The following is a 20,796-nucleotide window of genomic DNA, read 5'->3' as shown; positions in this document are numbered from 1 at the left end:
TCTAAGGAAAGTTATAGGCTGGCTTGAGCGGGGGCTTGCTTAAGGTGAATACTTTAGATTGGGGGACTGGTGTCTGATAAATACTGGTGTTGACTAGAGCCTTACACATGCAGTATAAGTACCTGACCTTCTCTTATAATCCCTGTACAGTGAAGTTAAGAAGGAGAGGCACACAAGGAGCCAATCAGTACTGCAATGCAAAGAAAATCCTGGGAGAGAGCAGCATGAGAGCAAAGCTAATTCGCTTGCTGCTTCTCCCTTCGCTTTTTACTCTCAGACTAAGGAATTGGAGAGACCGATAGGTGTTACTAAACTACAGCAAACAAAAATTAGGCTGTGCTGTGTGGCAGGGATTTGAAAATCTTAGAAATAATTTGATTGTAATTCAAAGTTTTTGGCAAGTAAAATATCACCTTTATACTGTATATGTTTTATTTGTGAATTTAGATGTTTAGATCTTTAACTTATATAACAGACATACCGGTGGCAGACAGGAGTTCCATGTGGCTGTGTCATCACTGCTGGTGCTCATGCTGACATTACAATGGTCTATTTGGGACTGGCTTAATCCATGTGACATGCCCTCATCCTCCATCTCTTCATTTTGCTGCCTTTTCAGACTGGCTAGCATTTGCATCTCTGATGCACTGAGTCTGTTCACTTGGCAATTTCTCCAATCATAACACTAAATAAAAAGAACAAATCATCGAGTTATACTGAGTACAGTAAGGGAAAGTGCAAAGTTACAATTACAAAAAAACACAGATCTCCAATGGAATAAATAAACACACAGCCTGTGCAAATAATGTTTTATGTATGTATTTAACTATATATTTTTTGGAAAACTGACATTAAAGGCACATAAAGCTGCCTTTCAATCAAAACTTGGAACGTGCAGAGAAAGAGTAAGTTTTCCTCAGATTTGCCCACCTTTATATTTGTTTCAGGTCAGTGAATTGTAAAGTATTGAAGCAACTTGGACAACGTGATGGCTAAACATTTTCATATGGAGATCAGACCAAAAATTTTCCTCTCATTGCTATATATTACTGCCCATTATTACATAATTCCCAAATTTCCAAAATATTGCAAAATATTTTGGAAGAAGGCACACCTTTGCCACATAGCTGATTATACACATTGTGATCAATTAGTGCACAAACATGTATACATAAAAATCTTTGTAAAGGCTATATCAGAAATAGAATCAATAACGTGAGCCAACCAATTCTACCTAGGATCCCAGAATGGTCCTTAAATCTGCAGATTCTTACTGGATAGAAAGGGATCAGTGAGGAAACACTGCTTATTTCCAGTCATCCAAGGAACACAAAAGTTACTAACACAAACTAAAATAATGTTTCTAGTTTTCTATTAGCACATGTTTTATAAACCTGCCCTAAAGTGTGGGATCATGCAAAAGAAGTGATCCTTTTGTAAAAGTAATTTTGTAAAAAGTGCTCTTAGGAAGATGCTTGAGAACATTGTGACTGTTAGGCAGTAGAAAACACAGCAATTATATCCAGTTACACACAGTAAAATATTTGCAGTTGTTACTAAATAAATTAAATGTTTGGTCATGTCCAAGTAAGCCATCCATTCACTGTCTTCTCCACCCTTGAGTTTCATGACCAAAAGAGTTTTTAGTGTGGCATTTGGAATTGTCGCTCCAAAATGGACTATGCGGTCTGCCACTAGTGTGGGGTGAATGAAGTTCATCAATCCTGGATTGGTGACCTGTTTCTGATGTCAAGCAGAAATTGCACCGTGGCCAAAAACCACCCTTCCTCCACCGCCACAACACAGTTAGAGGTGAACTAGCCATGCTGTCTAAGGTTCATAAATTGGATAATGAAACAAATTGTACTGATTTTTCACAAAATAAACAGCCACCAATTCGACTTGCTTAACAGTCAAATTATGCGACTATTAATCAAGTGAAATCACAGCATTTAGATCTAGTTATACACAGGCAACTTGTTAACATTGTGGCATAAAGATTCACCTGTTTTCCCAGCAAAATGGGCCCTATTATTATTATTAATGCTCTCCAAGGCTGGAGAGAATACACTTTCTGCAGTGAAGCTGGGAGATCCAGTAAACTTGGAATGGATCTAGTCCATGATTCAAAACATATGCTAACAAATAGCAAGAATTCCATTGCAGGTTTGCTGGATCATCCATTTTCACTGATGAAAGTGGAAAGTGTATCCCCTCCAGCCTTAAGGAGATCTTTAATAATTCAGACCCAATGGGGGGGGGGGGGGGGAGATGGATTCAGATTGGCTTGATGCTGTCAGTGGTTCGTTGGCTTGGCTAAGAATTAGGAAAACAATTTCTAGTAAATTTGAACTTTGATCACAAAATATAATTAAAATTTGTGAATCAGGTCAGACTGGATTTGATCTGATTTTTTTTGTTCCCCTCACCTCTACCTACCAGTATCTAAGGTTTTTTTTTAAAAAGCAGAACAATTGCCATTCTATGGTAGAGTATTGATCACTACCAATGAAAACACATGGACCTGTGAAGTTATTTAACCAGAAAATGTCAAATGGATGTCAAATTCATTGCTTTATAAGGCAGTCCCTTACATTTTTTTACTTTACTTCCACAGTTAAGAGCCTTTTGTACTCTGTATATATTACAATTTATATATTTCTATTATCTGAATGATAGCTTCTGTTTTATTTAGGCACACATGCTGAAGGCTACATCAAAAATTTACCTTAGCAGCTGGCACAGTTTGCATGGAAATGTCCAGCTGAACAGATTCAGGATCTGCTAAACTTCCCTGCTCAGCAAGGATTCCCAGAAGTTATTTTGAAGAATGTATTTCGGCATTAGATCATTAAACTATGTCTGCAACATGATATACGTTTCAATTGTTAATAGAGACTATCCACCTTTAAAGCACTGTAATAAAAATAATTCAGCTGCCTTTCATCTGTAAAAGCTAAGTGTGTGACAGCACCATACAGCTTTGTGTCTGAAGTTTGCCTTTGTGAGAAAATGACGACCCTTCGAAAATGTCTGCGGAACAGTACACAAAAGCTGCTAGCGTTTAAACACCAATTCAGGTACACTAGGGTGCTGAGCAGGTGTAGATGCCGACAGGCCATTTGAAGCAACGGGGTCCTATTTAAAAAAACTGCAGGATAAAAAGGTATAGCAAACATTTGGCTTCTTTTATCATTGATGCTGGTTGAGAGCAAGATATGGAGAATTTGACTTTGATGCTATGATCTAACCATCTTCAAGATTTATAAATCAACCCTGTTGTGTGAAAGAGTGGTGGTGTTCCTATCATTCAATTTATGTATACATTTTGTCCACTGAAAAGTTTATACATGAAAAAAGTACCAATAAATGTTGGCAAAACTGGTTTTATATTTCCAATAACCTAGCAATCCTGATAGGTATTCCATTTGCACTCCGGGAACTCAGATGGGTACTGTTCAAATTTTTTTCATCATGTGATCACTGTTGGCCCATGAAATAGTTCAATTTAGCACTAAAAACCTGCTGCTTCTTCTTGCCACAGGGAAATAATGCTTTCCACGCCAATGCTAAAAGAGGATAGGCCATATGAAGAATTATTTTGCAGAGAATTACATAAATTTGTGGTCAGGTTGAAGTTAGGGGCTAAGATTAATTTTTAGGAGGAAAAGGGTTATGATAAGTTTTAAAGTTTATCTAAACAAAGAACAAATATGTAGTAAACTGAAGCTTAGGAGTCATTAATTGGTGGCTGAATGAATTCTCTATTATTTCAATTTTATTATGGCCTGTTATCTATGGATCTATAATCCAAAAAGGAGAACATATTGTAAGATTAGCTGGCATGACACTGGTAAATGGCCCAAAGAAACATTCAATCATCTAATGACCAAATTCACTGCAAATCAGGGAGTCACACCTCTTACATATAATACATTTATGGTGTATATTGATTAGAGTACTGAATTAATTAGTGACATTTATAAACACCTGGAGTTCAGCTTTACCAGACATGGAAAAGAAACTGATTGCAGAGCATTACAAACCAGTTCTTAGATAAAGCAACTTCCATATATGCATATTATCTGTGTATTTTATTATATTATTATGCAGTATTTCTATAGCACCAACATATTACGTAGCCCTTCACAAAGTCCATAGTCATGTGACAAGTTGTCCCTCAAAGGAGCTCACAATCTAATGTCCCACCAAAGTCATATGTCATTACCACAGTCTAGGGGGGAAGCCAATTAACCTAACCTGGCCGAGATTTGAACCTGGGACCCAGCACTGCAAAGGCCAGAGTGCTAACCTCTGAGCCCCTGTACGGCCCCATTAATCTGTGAGTTTAGTTTGCAAAGTATTAAACACATATACACAAATGCTAATGTCATGCACATCTACCATAATGCATAGTTTGAAAGATTACTCTTCTACTTCCTAGGTTTTTGTAACAGCTCATGGGGTAAAGATGATGATGCTGACGTCCTGCCTAGTGAAAAGCTGGAGGCGGACAGGTGACACAAAAGCTGAATTGCCACAATCAGAAGTTAAGCTGTCTGGCTGAGAAAAGGTAGGTAAATTACAAGACTGGTTGTGCACAATTACAAAATCCTTTCGCAGGACAAAATTTATCTGCTTTTTTCACTGTTTGTCCAGATTTCCAAAGTAATATTAAAAATTGCACCTGAGTATTCCTTCAAATGTAAAGGTTTACATATATCTTTATGTTTAAAGTATCATCTTGGCTACAAACACACATTTGGGTGCCTGATAAGAACTCTGTAGAATGCTGTAGGCCCCTAAAGGTTTACATATATCTTTATGTTTAAAGTATCATCTTGGCTACAAACACACATTTGGGTGCCTGATAAGAACTCTGTAGAGTGCTGTAGGCCAAAAACTTATGGCTCCCAAATGGTTACCTGCTGCAAATGCATGAAGAAGATAAAACCTGCTGAACTTTAGTGTTCATTATCCAGCATGTACGATTCCATTTGATTCTCCGCAAAGCAGCGCGCTGAAAAAATGAAAATGATCCGGGTTGTGCACGGACATCTCTCTAAGACGTTAAAGACGAATTCTCGAATCCCTACGAGTTGTTAAATTCTTTAGATCCTACTTGGAATGAAGAAAGATCATCCGTGTGTCATTATTTTCTATCTGAGCTTTTTATGCTGCTTTAATGTTTCAAGAGCTCAAATTTTCACACATTTCTTACACTTTTACATGAGCTGTTTTGAGAAGATTTATGCAGTTCTATTATGGACTAAAAATAACTCAATAGGCAGGCTGCTAGAATGAAGAAAAGATTTGAAATAAGCTGGGTGGATATGTCTGCCGGAAAACGAATCACTTTTTGTTTCCCTATAAAGGAGAATCCTGCTGTGAATGCCAAAAATCATTATCCTATTGCACACTAACATGTTCAGTTGCTGAGATAATATTTACAAATTAAACAAAAAAACTACATAGATCATTACAATTTATACAACTTTACATAGAAGCATGAGTTGTCAGAGCAAAGTCGCGTGTGTACTTTTCAACAGTTACAGTCCCAGCAACGAGGCTGAGTTAAAATAAAACTATGGTGGGTTTTGAGTGCCGCTTTTTGGTAATGTTTGTCTTAATGCTAAACTTTTGTCAGCACAACAAAATAATTTTGCAGTTCCCATCCACGTGCATTACAAGATTTGAAAGCTCGCTTCATCAAGGGGAAAACGAATCATTAGCAATACGTATTTCCCAGTGCCCCAGAAGTTGACACTCTCCCTCACACCAGGTATGTGAGTAAGACCTTGACATTTTCATGTACGCTTTAACATTGCTGGTCCTGCATTGTACTGGATGTTGCTGAAGATGCCAATGTGGGACAGTAATATAGTTGGGTAGAAACCAGAGGGACTAAGGAATAAGGTTACATGGTAAGTCAGGTTGAAAAAAGTCCATCAAGTTCAACCACTAAAGAAATAAACATATTCCAGATATAAAACTGTATGGACATAGTTGATCCAGAGGAAGGCAAAAAAAGGGCAAAATCTGGTATGAATATGAAGCAAGATCTTTGCCATATATATCTATAACGTATTGGCTTTCTATAGTGGGAAGCTGAAATAATAGGTGAAGTCCAGTTCAATTTGATCACCTGTGGAACACTGGTGTGCTGAATCAAGTTATTTACTTGTGCCCTTTTTATGGGCTGATGTTTTTTGCATATAGATATGTTGTTGCCTTATAGATAATTGATTATTGGGTTTTATATGAAGAAATCTTATGGTTATGAGTGGGTAAGTGGCCTGTGGCAGCATATTATTGCCTAATTCATTTAGGTGATTAGTCTTAGGGGTGTATTTATAAAGCAGTGAATATCTAGCATATTAAATTTAGTCTCTGTCCCAGATTGGCAGACAAATGCTGAGGCCGATGGACTGAAAGCAAAATCCAGCTGCACTCCTCCCATACAAAAGCCTCATAGTGTGTACAACAAATCTTACCTACCTTGGTCAAAACATCACTTTCTATCAAGGGAAATATGCTAGAAAAGGGGTGAGATGAGGGGTATTATACTCATGGTGTGCCCAGTTTCTTTTTAAAAACACTGAAACAATATAAACAGTATGCTCTATCATCAGAACATGCTGCTCAAATATAATTAGTAGGGCATTAATATAAAAGAAATCTCTCACTTTTTCATATGACTCATGTATTAAAATATGTGACAAAGCTTAGTATTTCCCCACAGATCCCCACTACGCTAATTCAAACCTTATCTAGGCTTCCTGTATCTCACGTTCCAATAAGACATTTTTATTAATCTATTAAACTTTTGCTGCAGTGACAAATCTCGTTACACAAGGCATGCATCTTGCACTTTAAAGATTAATATATTGACGCCTGCATCCCACCCGCCTAAAATAATTAATTCAGAATTGTTATAGACAGCTATACGTGTGTAAAAGTTTAATTGCTCAGTTATCTGTGTGGTAGCAATATTACCCAAAGGGCTGCACTATGTTTTGTAAATAAAAAAAAATATTAAAACCCTACAATGAGTGCTATGAATTCATGAATAAAACATTTCAAGGCAAGTGACCCTCAAAGTTTACTAAGCAGTTAGGAAATATTAGTTTTATGCAGTTTTGTAAGCATGTTGGTAGGGCTGTGCAATAGGGAGTTATGGATTAATGTCTTAGACTGAAGAGTGGTGCTCATGGGTATGTAGCTATTAAGTCAACGAAGATACTTCAACTTTCCTGTTCAGAGGTCAGCAGCAAAAGTGGTCAACATCTCAACAGCAAAACAATGAAGATAATTATGTACCGATGCTTGGTAATAAACGTCTCAACTGAGAGTGTCGGAGGATTTAGTTTTTTATTTTTTAACGAAGGCGATGAATTTTATATGATTTAGAATGACATTTTTGGTTTCTCTTTGCCCACCTCATCATCACTATTTATAGGGTCTGGTGCCTCCCCAAGCCCTGCCTTAATACAAAAAGCCTGTAAACATTATGCAAGGTGCATACATGGCTCTAAATTATAGGCTTTAGCTTTCCTGTATGCTAGCAAATGTTAATGCATAGCTTTACTTTCTGTCCTCATGTATGCATGTTACCAACAATAAGTGACAATACTGGTTACAAATCACAAAAAAGAAAACCATGGAGTGCAAGGGGAAAGCAAAGAAAGAGGTTTTGAGGCTCAAGAGTTTTTAAGTCAAGCTATGAATGTATTATTATATATTTACTTCATATATAACAAGGTCATAAGAATACTTAGTTCACAAACCTAGAACATGTAGTGCATTGTCTTGCCTGGTTATGTTGTACAGAAAACACAGAAGTAAGAGTATATTTTTGCAGGTTAACATAACATGTTCTGTTAGTTACACCTATTTCTGTTCTGAGTCACAGAAATGGGGTGTTTTACTAGACAAATTTTTGCTAGCATGAACAGTAGACAGCAAAGAAAAATGAGAAAAGGTAATAATATAATAAGACCGTATTTTCTGTATACAAGTCCCCGACGCGTTTAGGCTTCTTCAGGGGGATGTGACTTAATACAATTTGTGATAGATGGTATATTGATCGGTTCTGGGTGATATATTCAGGACAGTAGTGTTGATACACCAGTAGGATTCATTTAAGTTAAGGACCTTCGCTAGCATTTGACTATGCAACAATCACAACTTGTGGGCCTTCAACTTCAATACATTCATTATACAACCTGCAACCTTCTATAAGCACAAGACCATAGGATGAATACCCTTATTCACCCTAACCTCTCATCAATTGGTACTCTACAATTTTGTTAGTTTAAATGAATCCTACTGGTGTATCAACACTACTTTAAGAACTACTGTCTTGACTTAAAAACTCTTGAGCTTCAAAACCTCTTTCTTTGCTTTCCCCTTGCACTCCATGGTTTTTTTTTTTTGTAATTTGATATACTAAAGAGGGAGGCCCAACTGCATAGACCCCTTATCTTGGGGAGAACAGGGAACATCCCCATCCCCGTCATTCCCTCATTCCCCCTTTCTTCCCCTCCCTCCCGGTATTACGGGATATCTACATTTGAAATACTGGTTACAATGCAATCTATTTATTCAAAATTGCACCCCAATCCACCCAATCCATGTTTTGCCATGCATAAAACTGCCAGAAGTGCTACATGCACATTTGTTGGCACATCAGGCACACAATTCAAATGATTTGGATGATGCAGGACCAACCAGAAAAGCTCCGGAGGGAGCTTTTTATTTTTTAGTTAAGGTTTGCTTTAAGGAATTTGAGCTCAACTGAAGGTCTTTTGATCCTGTAATGGTAACACCATACACATTAATAGCGCAGAGTGCACCGAATCCTCAATATATGTTTAAATAGGATGGTTTCCCCTAGTATACTCCTTAAAGAAGCTTTAAATATGAGTCCCCAATCTAAAACACCTGATTCAAATTTCATGATTGAAAGTGTTATTAAATGTAAGAATGCACTTACTTTTTCCAATTGAAAAATCTGCATTTTTGATGACTGTGAGAATGCATCTAATCACATCTAATCAAATCTAATATGTTCCTATGATGAAAATGTCACCATGCCTAACAATGAATATACTATTTTACTGCATCATGTAAAAAATGTACTTTAAGTCAAAAGATTTGGTTGATATTAATTTTATAAAAAATATGTGTAACCTTATCTACTAACCAAATTATAGCTCCATTTTTAGTGAAAAATTGAAAATACTGCTAAAACAGGTGACAAAGGCTAAAATTAAAAATATGCGTGGAAGTGTGAAAGCAGCAAAACTAAAAAAAAGGAAAACTACTAAGGGGCTTTATGGGTGTGGGGAACTAAGACTGAACTAAGACTGGTAAAATATCACATTTGACAAAAATGTGATCTGGGGGCTGTAAAAAGTCAAACCTCATTATACTGTCTGCTTTTCGGAAGAAACTTTCAAATACTGTTTGATAAAAATACAGCCACTATAACATTGATGGGATAATATTTCAGAACCTGTCAAACTGGCCTCAACTAGGACACAGCGGAGTACACACTAAGGGGCCTACTTAGAGATTTTATTTGTAATGTTGAAACTGGAAGCACGGCTATTTAACTTTGCTGAAGATTGCAGGCAAGATGGAAAAGCAGCATGCTCTCCAGGCGTTTTATCTGTTAATGAGTACATCCAGTTTGTATACTCCTTCCCTGTAATATTTTACATTGAAATGTTGTGGGGAATTTCAAAAGGGACAGTGCAAACAAGACAACCCACAAACATCCTGTAGAGTGGTAAAAAAATTCAATAAATCGATGTATCATGATTATGGAAAATGCCTACAAGAAGTTACTTCTGCTAAAGGGGGCGATACTTGATTCTGACACCAGTGGTGTACTTTGTTTTTTCTATAGTACATCATTACACCTATTAGTATTTTTGTTAAATAACACTATAATCTATAATCCTTAATTTATAATCTTTATCTGTAGGTACGGAATAATCTGTTCAAATTTGGAAAATGTTTCTATGCTTTTTTTTTCACATTGTAGAGAAGAGAGAGAGGAAAGGCAGGCTTTTGAAAGCTATAAATGTATATGTGTTAGAAAGTTTGTCTCTATATTGTACTGTAAACAAGATATTATAAAGGTAATTCTCATTTTAGAATTACCTTTATTAACACCTTTTTATAAATACAATATGGGGACAAACTTTCTAACACATATAAATTTAAAGCCAGAAAAAGCCAGCTATTCCTCTCTCTCCTCTCTACATTAATTATTTCAGGCTTGGCAAGATAGAATCACTGAACAAATTTGTAGCGAGCGAAGACACTCCTTCCACTATATTTTTTCACGTTATTTGTAGGAACCTGGAAAATGACGGAAAGCAGAAAATGAAGGAATGCCTTATGCCCTATGGGTTGAGTTCACAACAAAGTACTTCTTTTGTGTGTGCGAGTAAAATTAGGAGATGTTCCATTTTTTTCACAATGCGCTGCAAGGCATAAAAATCTTTGCAAATATAAGCTTCTCTGTCGACCCTTTAAAAAAATAGGACAGTTTGCCATGGATAAAAATTTGAAATGACTACTTACCTACTTCGAGTTTTCAGGAGGTGCAGGTAATGTCACCAATGTGTTATAGGCACTCTATCCAGGGCTAACACTAATTCAGAGATTTAGAGTGCCAATGATGCAGCTGGGATGTCAGAGGAGGTCAGAGGTGTTGCAACCTTTTACATTAATTTCTTACATTAATATTAGGTGCTCCCTTACAATGATGGCTCATGTAATACTTGCTTACATTGGTGGCGGGTGTAGTTCTCTTTTACCCCAGTTGTCAGTGTAGTGCCCTCCTATATTGACGGTCAGTATGGTGAAACCTTACGTCTGGTGATCATTGTAATGTCCCCTAACAAAGGTGGCCAGTGTAGTGACCTCCTACATTTGTGGTCAGTGTAGGGCTTTTTTTTTATTTGTAGAGCGCGCTCCCTTACAATGCTGGTAGCCAATATAAAAGTGTTCCCTTGCAATGGTCATCAATGGGATAATACCTAACCTGGGCAGAGCAGTGGTTTATTGGAATAGTGATCTATAGAACTGTAGTCCTCTATCCTAAAATGCTATATGCATGGCTTTTACAAAGAACCACTGTACTCTTTTTTTATGAAAAACTGAACTCTGGGAAAAATGCAATTTCCTTGCTGTGGTCCCTGCACTGCAAGAGTTAAATGCTCATTTTGTCTAGGGTACCATTAAAAAGTTGTTCTACTTACCTTATGTTTTACTCCAACAAGCTTTTCTACATTGCCAAACAAAATTCCCTTTACAGTTCCATCAGTCCCAGTCAGTCTGGTGTCATCATATACAATTCTGTACCAGCATTCCCCTATTGTCAGTGAGGAAGCTCCAAAATTTGTAGGGTTAAGGAGATAATGCAAGGCATAAGGTAAATAAAAGAACAAGTATTTAATCCCTGAAGTGTGAGCAGAACTCCAGTGCAAACAGAATTTTCCCCAAAGTTTAGCTTTAAGTCATCGATCTGGAATAAATTTGCAGATCAGTTGTTTGGGGTTCCAATACCAAAGATTTCTCCAATTAGGTAACCTCAAAAGTTTAAAGAAACACAAATCATGTTTTTTAAAAAGAAGCTTCATATAGGCCACTTCTACCCATGGCACACTGGAACTGTACAAGTAGTCCAAAGCTAGGGGAAGACAAGTTCTTTTAATGATGTTAACACTACACCCCCTGGTAGGTGGCACAGGATTACCCAAGATTACCCAGAGTCTTGCGATGCCTGGTCTTTGCCAAAGCATGCTGCACAGGATGATGGGCCAGTGACTCCAGTGGTCGCCGGGCTACATTGCTAGAGGGATGTCAGCTGGTTGCGGCCCTCAGACTCTTCCCATTAGGGATGAGCAGGATCAGATGGCTTCTGTGTAGGGACAGCTGGCTAGCGAGTACAGGCAGACAGGTCAAGGTCTGGGCTAGTGGCTGGCAAAAATCAGGGTCTTTATAGTCTTAGGTCAGGGCAGGTGGCAGACAGGCAACAGAGTCTGGGTTGAGCTGGGGACAATGTTCAAGAAGTCTATCAAAGCAGAATACTGGGGTGTACTGCTGGGTAAAATAGTTGGGGGCAAGACAAGAATCCAGCATCCTGCACCTAGAACTAGAAATGCCTAAATAGGACTAGCAGCCCCTAGTAGGACAGGATCATGACCAGGAACTAATCTGTTCATTGGCAGCAGGACACAATCTCTAATCCCCTCCAGCTACGCACAGCGTGATGGAGGTGCAGGTAAGGACAGAGTGCATGTGACAAAAGGAAGGCTAGGCATGCAACAAACTGCTAAACAAAGGAGTGTTACAAGTGTGCATTAAGGTCAGTTACTGAATGTTAGATTTTTAGCTTTATAAATAAACCATGTAATTAGTTTCTTTACAATAAAAACCATCTGTTTTCTCAATGTTCCTGTTTAAGCTTCCACAGGACCTATACCAACATCTTTATATTTTAGGGTAAAGTACAGTGTAAGATAGAGCCCCACTTCAAAATAAATATATATTTTCCTGTCTAAAACTTTTAAAATCTGTTTTAATTCAGGCATTAGTTATATTTGTTCAAAGGTGTAAAGTTTCCATTTAAACTGCTTTATTCTGTTTTATGGATCAACAACAGCTTTATAGTCTGCTCTTTGGTAATATGCACTTCAGCTAATAGGTAATAAAAGTTAAAAACATCAGCTTAATTCCTCCTATCTTTTTTACTTGTAAACCTTCCATAACCTTTGTAACTTTCTATTTTTTGCCTCTGTAGGGGAGATAAACAAAGCTTTTGTATAACTGACCAGAGCTCACAGTGGGAGGATATAAAGCTTTGTGAATCAATTCCCTTTCACAGTGGGCAAATATAAACCTTAGTGAATCAATAAATTGGAAGTAGGTCTCTTATTATATGGCTTTCCATTCATTGTTTTCTAAAAACAGCTCCTGTCTTTTTCACAGTAATAAGGTTCATGTTTTTGTGCACACCAAGCTAGTAAATAGCAAAGTAAAATATTTGAACCTAATAAAGAATAGCTGCAAAAACTAAATAGTGATGCATCTTTGTCCTTAGTTACAAAAAAAGATTCAGTAGTTAAAGCAGGATTGTATGCAAGTAGCTACAACTCAAAATAAAATGTGTTTATGTGAATTCTTTACCTGACAAAAATGTAAATGAAGTTGTATGTAAAACTTTGTTGCCTGTGTCCAGTTTGGGATTTTTTTAAGTAATTTGTGAATATGCAACAGAAGAAGAGAGTATATATTTTCAAAGAGAAGGGAGAAAGAACTTTAATCTTGTAAAGTTTTCAGACCTCATTCACCTATTGCTCTGGTGATACCTAAACTTTACCTTGTATCTCATTGATAGTGGCTACCAGGACACATTCAGCAATAACAACTATTCTATGCTAAACTCCCAGAATCTCCCAGACAGCATAGTTAAGTTCATTATCTCATATTTTTGCATTACAACAATACAGTTTGGTGAAGGGACACCCTTGAACTTGATCATAAAGGAGCATTCACCACACAACTTTCACCTTTTAGAAGACAGACTATTGGATTGACACCACAACACAAGGCTGAATGGATGAAAGTTTTGGCTCTTCTTCTACCAGTTTGCTGTGCAATGGGATTATGGTGGCTAATATACAGAAAAAAAGCTTAGTAAAACATAACAATACATATTTATAGTACAGTAGAACCTTGGTTATCTGGCACCCATGGAAATAGCCGATTCCGGATAAGTGTAGTTTCCGGTTAACTGAGGTTAATTCCTTTTTCCTTTTCATAGCCGTTCAGCACTAGACTTGAATGGGAAGACTTGTCCCCATTCACCTTGAGTGCTGAATGGCTGAGAAAAGGGAAACCCTGATGACGCTTGAGCCATCATCAGGGTTTCCCTTTCCCCAGCCAATCGCAGAGCGGAGCAATCAGCGGAGCTCTGCTATGTTGACAGCTTTGCTTTCCTGATTGCTCCCACAGCCCTAGCAGAGTTGTGCCATGTGTTCTTTGATGCCACAAGGGCTGTTCTAGGGCTGCAGGAGCAATCAAGGAAGCGGAGCTTACAGGTGCTAATTATTTGAATTTTCCAGTTATCTGTGTTCCAGATAACCGGTATTCTATAGTATATCTAAAGTCATGTAACTAAGAATGAAATTGACTGGTATACCAATAGTATATGACTTAGACACTTATTTGGCTGAATAGGCACAGATTCCCATAGATACACTCCAAAATCTTGTGGAAAGCTTTCCTAACGGAGTAAAGGGGGTCAAATCTTTCTCAAGACTCATCTAATGAGGTATAGTATGGCTCAGCCAATCCAGCCTGCAGACCATGACATTGTCTAAAAGACAGATTGGATGGGTCCTATGCTTTGTAGCAATGGCCAAATTTGACTTTGTCATTGACGTCAATAGGAGGCAAAATCGGCTACCAAATCAACCCGAACTTTGAGGTCAGTTTGGCTAAACTATAGGTGATCCAAACAGAAACACTACTGCCGGGCATCATTGTGACCACAAGCACCATCTGTTCTGATGAAGATAGTTTTCATAAAACCCTTTCACAAGATTGCTTGCCAATAAAGCAGTAATATATGAGAAAGCTCTGATGGCTAAACATAGAAAAGGGAAAGATAGTTTTCTCATCAAGAATATTAGTCTGTGGCAGTTAAAAGATGGATATACTGTGATAAGGCTTTTAGCTTTGATATAACATAGTTCTTAGCTATCACAACATATCTCCATGGTCACTGAATGACTACTACCATCCAACAAGATACAATACAATACAAGTAAGGCACAAGAGAAAGGTACAAGGGAGGCAGATTAATAAAACATAAGCGCACAAGATGTATGTAAACATGTACACAGCAAAATTGGATTATTTTCAAAGTTGAAGCCTTTGCTAAGAATTTTTTTCTGTAGTCTCTTACTCCTAAAGGAGGTCTAGCCCCATGTTTGTATTCTCTAATATAAATATCAAATAATAAATATATCAATTGTATTTTTTTCCCTCTTAGAGAGACAGCTTTCATATCATATTTTTGTATAAAACTTCTTAGAATATTGGTAAGTGACCCATCAACTCACAGAGCTAAAAGTCAGGAGCGGGATCTTTATTTTTTTTGTAAAAAGTGGTATTTTCAGTTCAATGAGATTTGAAAATTGCGATCTCAAGGCTAAAATTAGGATTCTTATATTTTCCTAAAGCTCAGCATAAATATTACAAATTAAGTGTTACCAACTATTCATGAATTTACAAATGGTCTATGAAAAAGACAGTCAATTTAGGTTCTCCGTGATGTCCATACTTTTTTTTAAAAGTGCCTGTTAAAAGGCTACCTTCACATGTACACAAGAATACTTCAAATACTTAGTGGTGCAACTAACTAGCTGTTTACTTTAGTTTCCATGAAAGCATGGTTCCACCTCAGCCGAAACCCTTGTTTCCCCTTTACCACTGACATTCAGCCAAGGCCAGTCCTCGCTACCCCACTTTGGAGTCTCCTCATCCCTCATGGCCTCTACTTTCTATACAGCAGTGCAGTCTGATCATTACATGATATCCATTGCCATGTTGTATTTTACATGCTACAGATAACTGCACTCCCAGCCCATGCACTCTGTAACCCATAGAGTATGTGCTTTTGCCCCCTGCGCTCTGTTTTTTTTGCTGTAGATATTTGTAACACATATGCATATTACAATGTGCCAAGCAAAACATTGACATAAAGGTTGGAATTACAACACAGACAAAGGCATCTGACACTCCTGTAAGTGTCCAATGTTGAAGATTCTGATGGGAGCTGCAGTGCTGGAACTTGGAAAAGGTAGGAGACTCCAGTTACCAGAGAGTTTATTTAAAATCTTTTCTATTGCAGGTAATTTTGATAAATGTTTTTTAGGAACTGGCAGGGTCACTTTTTTAAAATGTAAAACATTATAAAAACGGCCCATTGGGACACATTTTAGTTTCTCTTTACAGAAACTTCACCCTGCTTTCTTACAGTAAGCCAAGGAAATTGAACATAAAGAAATATGACTGAATTCACTTACTGATGCCTCATCTGTCTTCCTCCTATCTTCCTTTGGGATTTCCTTTAGGGATTTCTTGCTCATTGAAGTTCTTAGCTTGTTATCTGATACAAATTGTTGAATTTTCAAAAGAACTGAATTTCCCTTAGAGGATTCAGTTTTGCTTTCACTGGGGGACAAGCTCCGGGTTGGTATCAGTTGTCTTTGACTGACAAAGTCTCCAATGTTAGCATCTGTAGAAGACGTATTTGAAGTGGAAGCATTGATGGGAGAATTATGGAGAGATGGACTATTGGAACATCTGCTATCCACTGGAGTGTCCACTGGATGAGAAGACTTATAAAGTTCTGCTTTAGGGCTAGAGGTCCATTTGAAGATGTCTGCCTCCTGTTTATGGGAAAATGAAAACAGATATGACTTTATATTATTTAGTGTTCAATATTTTATTGCTAGGAACATGAAAACAGAATATAAAAACGTATATAAAATATTCATAAGTTCTCTTAGTGGTGAGCTGCATTTGTGTGCAAGGGAGAATTTGAGGGGATATAAAAATTGCTTTGTTGTTTTCATGATTACTTCTCAAACTTGAAGAATTTAAAGTTGTACTGTACTGAAGTGTACCGTGCAGTATTTTTAGATATTGAGATCCTATTGTAATTCTAGGCCTGCTTAGGAAATAAACTTTGCATGTCCTATTAATCTGCCAGAAATTCACTTAACTTTAAATTATTGTTGTGAGCTGACAACATCTAGCTTTTCCTAACACTGCCAAATTTGCAGTGCTTTCATCTGGTTAGAGCATCTTACTATTTAATGTTCCACAACCTACAGACTAACCATTCTGTAAAGATAAGATATATGAGAGCCAATTAGACACTTTTTGATAACGCAGGAAGTGTGCCCAGGACAACTTTGAATCTCTGACATGATAAATGTATGCACTTGTCAAACAAGTGGATCAAAACACTTTTATTTGTAAATTCAAAAGGTCAAAAGGCAGCAAATAAGGGTTGCTCATTGTTTGGTTTAGATACACTCTAAATCTGAAATGAATATACTGTGGGAATAGTTTCAGTCTGGAGTCAGCAACCCATTGGAACAGTCTTCCAATGACCACATCTCAATTTCAAGAGACTTCCTGCAATGTCTCCAGGACAACTGGTTATTCCCCACTGTTTTAAAGTTTAGGGAACTGCTTTAAAACAACAACATGATCAATCTCTGTGTTGAAAAAAGAAAATGGTACTAATTGAATCTCTTTGGATGATCAGATAATACCAGAGTTTAAAGTTTCCTACTAATGATGTTTTTTTTTAGTACATTAAGGTGTAGCTCTTTTTTCAGTGGCACAATGTAACACAACAGCATAAATACACCACATAGATCTAATTGAGCACTGCAGTAAAAACAACATTTTTATATTTTCACTTAGAAAACTTGTGATCAGACATGTCTTTATTGTAGAAAGGGACAGGCAATGTCTGTTCTGCAATAAAACATACTTACCCGCCTGAATGCTGTCTTCTGTCAAAAATTAGGAAGGATATCCTGGCTGTCCCTGAGTCTACTGGGACTAAATTAACTCCCATGCACCTTACTGAGTTATGTCATCCCAGCCTACAAAGATTTCTGAAGATCAAAACAAGGATCAGAAAAAGGAAACAGATGGCAACACCTGCAACTGATTGGGGACAGGTAAGGGTATTTATAAACTTGCTATTCGGCAGCTAAGGGTATTTTATTGAAGAAGGGGCATTACATGTCTCTTCTGCAATAAAGGAACTACCCGTTCACATTTTTTGAAAAAAAGGGCTTAAATCTAAGTCCCTGCTAGTTGGTATACTGCACTGTCTTTTGTTCTCCTATTGCTATTCCTATTTCTCCTATTCTTTATTACAAGGGCATAGATAAGTAGAACTAAAGGGATCATAAACTCAGCAAATTACAATAAAAAGTATTGTTTGAATTCTTCATTGTCAATTACTATGAAGCTGGTGAGGCTATTTGTCACATTGCTAGCCAAGAAAAAAAATCTGGGTGGAGGGAAGGGTAAATATTAGACAGTGAGCACTCTGATATTTAGGGCTATTAGGGTTTTCTGCATAAAATCTGAAGAAGAGGCAATTTAACAGCATTACACTACCCACAGGTACACTTTACTCAGTGGCATACCTACAGATTAATGGGTCCCAGTGCAAAATTTAGACATGGCCCCTCCCTTCTGTTTCAACTCTGTGCCTCTGCTGATGGTCTTCCAGCTACAGATTTATGACCTGACCTAATTTTGGCTTTACAATAAGAGTCATCCCCTTACAATAGAAGCACCTCTTTAGATCAGAGTCATCCCTTCATATTAGGATCCTCCCCTTCACATAAGACCCCCCTTTAAATCACCCTCTTTCACATCTCTGTTTTTTTAAATAGAATCCCCCAGTCTCACCTGGAGCTCCCTGTTGATAATATTGGCCACGTACTCTGCTGCCACTATTGGATTACCAGTTACAAGCAATTTCCAGATCTGCTAAAGTTGACTTCTGACAAGCAAAAAATTACTTGCCCATTTTTGACTGACTGGGATTTAGATCTAATTGGTGACAAGGTTGCTTATGTTTTACTACGGTTCCTTTCTGAAGGCTTGGACTTGTTAAGGTTGGAAAACATCCCCGTGCAAAACTGAGTCCCCCTCCCCAATACAAGCACTTTTCATTGCTCCCTGAGAAAGTAAAAAACACCCCAATTATTGGAAGATATATCTGAATAAAGGATAATTGCCAAACACTAATGTGATGTTAATGGTCATCTTTCTCCACATTTTTTGCTCCGATTGCTTGTTAAGTTCTATACTCTATGGCTTATGAAGTCTCTACTTTGGCAGCCTATGTAGTCATAATGAAAATAAAACGTTGATAAGTACATTTATGTTCACCCTGAAGAATGGCAGCCTCTGGATAGTCAGGGGACATGATCCGTGACACCCCCTATGCAGCGAGCCCTTCAATCACATTATTCATCTTGCTTAAGACGGCAGCAGGGGCAGCACGGTGTGCACAGACTAATGATGTTTTTATAGGCTCCTGTTCAGCATGAAAATCAAATTCTATCAATTATACTTTCTCACCTCTCAACCCACTGCCCACATCGCACGTTATGTAGGCCAAATGGAGATTTTCAGGCACTATTAAGTGCGTAATAAGTCTCTCAAACATTACCAATTATGAATATCAAGTGACTTAAGTTCTGGTTTGTGCACCACTCTGCTGAATCTCATCGTATCGCGCCTAAGCAAACCTGTGCACATGAAAAAAATATAATGCCTTATTTATTTATTTATAAAATATCTCCAATAAGTGCTAATAGTAAATGAAATAATTACATATATTTTATTATTTTATTTCCTATTTTGTTGTTAAAGATACAGGAATTCAAATGTAAAACCTGGGTAAAAGTGAACTTTTCAACTTTTTTTAGGACCTTTTTAAACATGCTTAGGTCATCTTTTATTGTACAAAGTCTCACAATTGGTTTCCTTTTTGCAACCACAGACTAAAAAGTTAAAAAGCTTGCCTCCTGCCAGCATGCTGCTGAGATGGGCCCCTGCCCTTTGTGTGGAAGCAGTGGTCTCCCTTTAAAGGTCCAGCACACCCACAGCTGTTTCAGACTTTTAACTCTACAACAAAGCTTATGCTCTCTGCAAATTAGACAGCTCTAGCTCTGACTCAACATTGGTGTGTCAGACCTCTCCAGAGAGCTCACTGCTTCTACACATGTACTGCTCCTGACACTGGGATTTGTTTAGCTGATTTAAACTGATAGTTTAGTTAGGCTGCTGGTCTTGTGTACATCCATTGTTCTTTATTACAAGGGCATAGATAAGCAGAACTAAAGGGATCATAAACTCAGCAAATTACAAAAAAAGTATTGTTTGAAATCTTCATTGTCAATTACTATGAAGCTGGTGAGGCTATTTGTCACATTGCTAGCCAAGAAAAAACATCTGGGTGGAGAGAAGGGTATATATTAGACAGTGAGGATATTTAAGGCTATTAGAGTATTCTGCATAAAATCTGAAAAAGATGCAATTTAACAGCATTGTACTACCCACAGGTACACTTTACTCAGTGGCATACCTATAGATTAAGGGGTCCCAGTGCAGAATTTAGACATGGCCCCTCCCTTCTGCTTCAACTCTGTGCTTCTGCTGATGGTCTTCTAGCTACAGATGCATGGGCCCCAGTCCTAATTTTGGCTTTCAATAAGAGTCCTCCCCTTACAACAGGAGCACCTCTTTAGATCAGAATCATCCCTTCATATTAAGACCCCCCCTTCACATAAGACCCGCTTTAAATCACCCTCTTTCACATTAGAGTCCTCTCTCTTTTTATATATATAGAATACAACCCCCCTGTCTCCCTTTTTTACATTAGGGTCCCCACTTTATATCAGACTTTCCAATATTCCTCCACTCCAGAGTCTTCCACTTCACAACAGAGTTCCTTCTTTATATAGATGTCCCTTCTTCATGTCAGAGAGCCACCTTTACCTCAGGGGCCACCAAGTGCAGGCCCTCTGCATTTTAAGCAAAGTGACTTTATGTTATATTTTACTATATGTTTTATTTTACTGTCCATAGGCTGGAGTGAGTCCAGGATGACCTGGGCTCAATGGAAATGAGTCGAATAATGCTCACCTGTAAACTGAGGAC

General features: G+C 37.6%; 1 protein-coding gene across 1 annotated transcript in view; it reads right to left on the bottom strand.

Annotated features, from left to right (window-relative positions):
- Positions 1-20,796, bottom strand: part of CFAP20DC (CFAP20 domain containing) — a 173,803-nt gene that overhangs the window by 50,713 nt on the left and 102,294 nt on the right. Inside the window, exons 13-14 of the mRNA XM_072421219.1 lie at positions 16,113-16,478; positions 482-685 (exon numbers count right to left, since the gene is read on the bottom strand). Coding sequence (XP_072277320.1) covers positions 482-685; positions 16,113-16,478 — 570 coding nt within the window. The remainder of the gene's footprint in view (positions 1-481; positions 686-16,112; positions 16,479-20,796) is intronic.

The sequence above is a fragment of the Pyxicephalus adspersus genome, chromosome 8 (assembly GCF_032062135.1).
Source record: "Pyxicephalus adspersus chromosome 8, UCB_Pads_2.0, whole genome shotgun sequence".
Classification (NCBI taxonomy): domain Eukaryota; kingdom Metazoa; phylum Chordata; class Amphibia; order Anura; family Pyxicephalidae; genus Pyxicephalus; species Pyxicephalus adspersus.
This window is presented reverse-complemented; position numbering and strand designations above follow the sequence as displayed.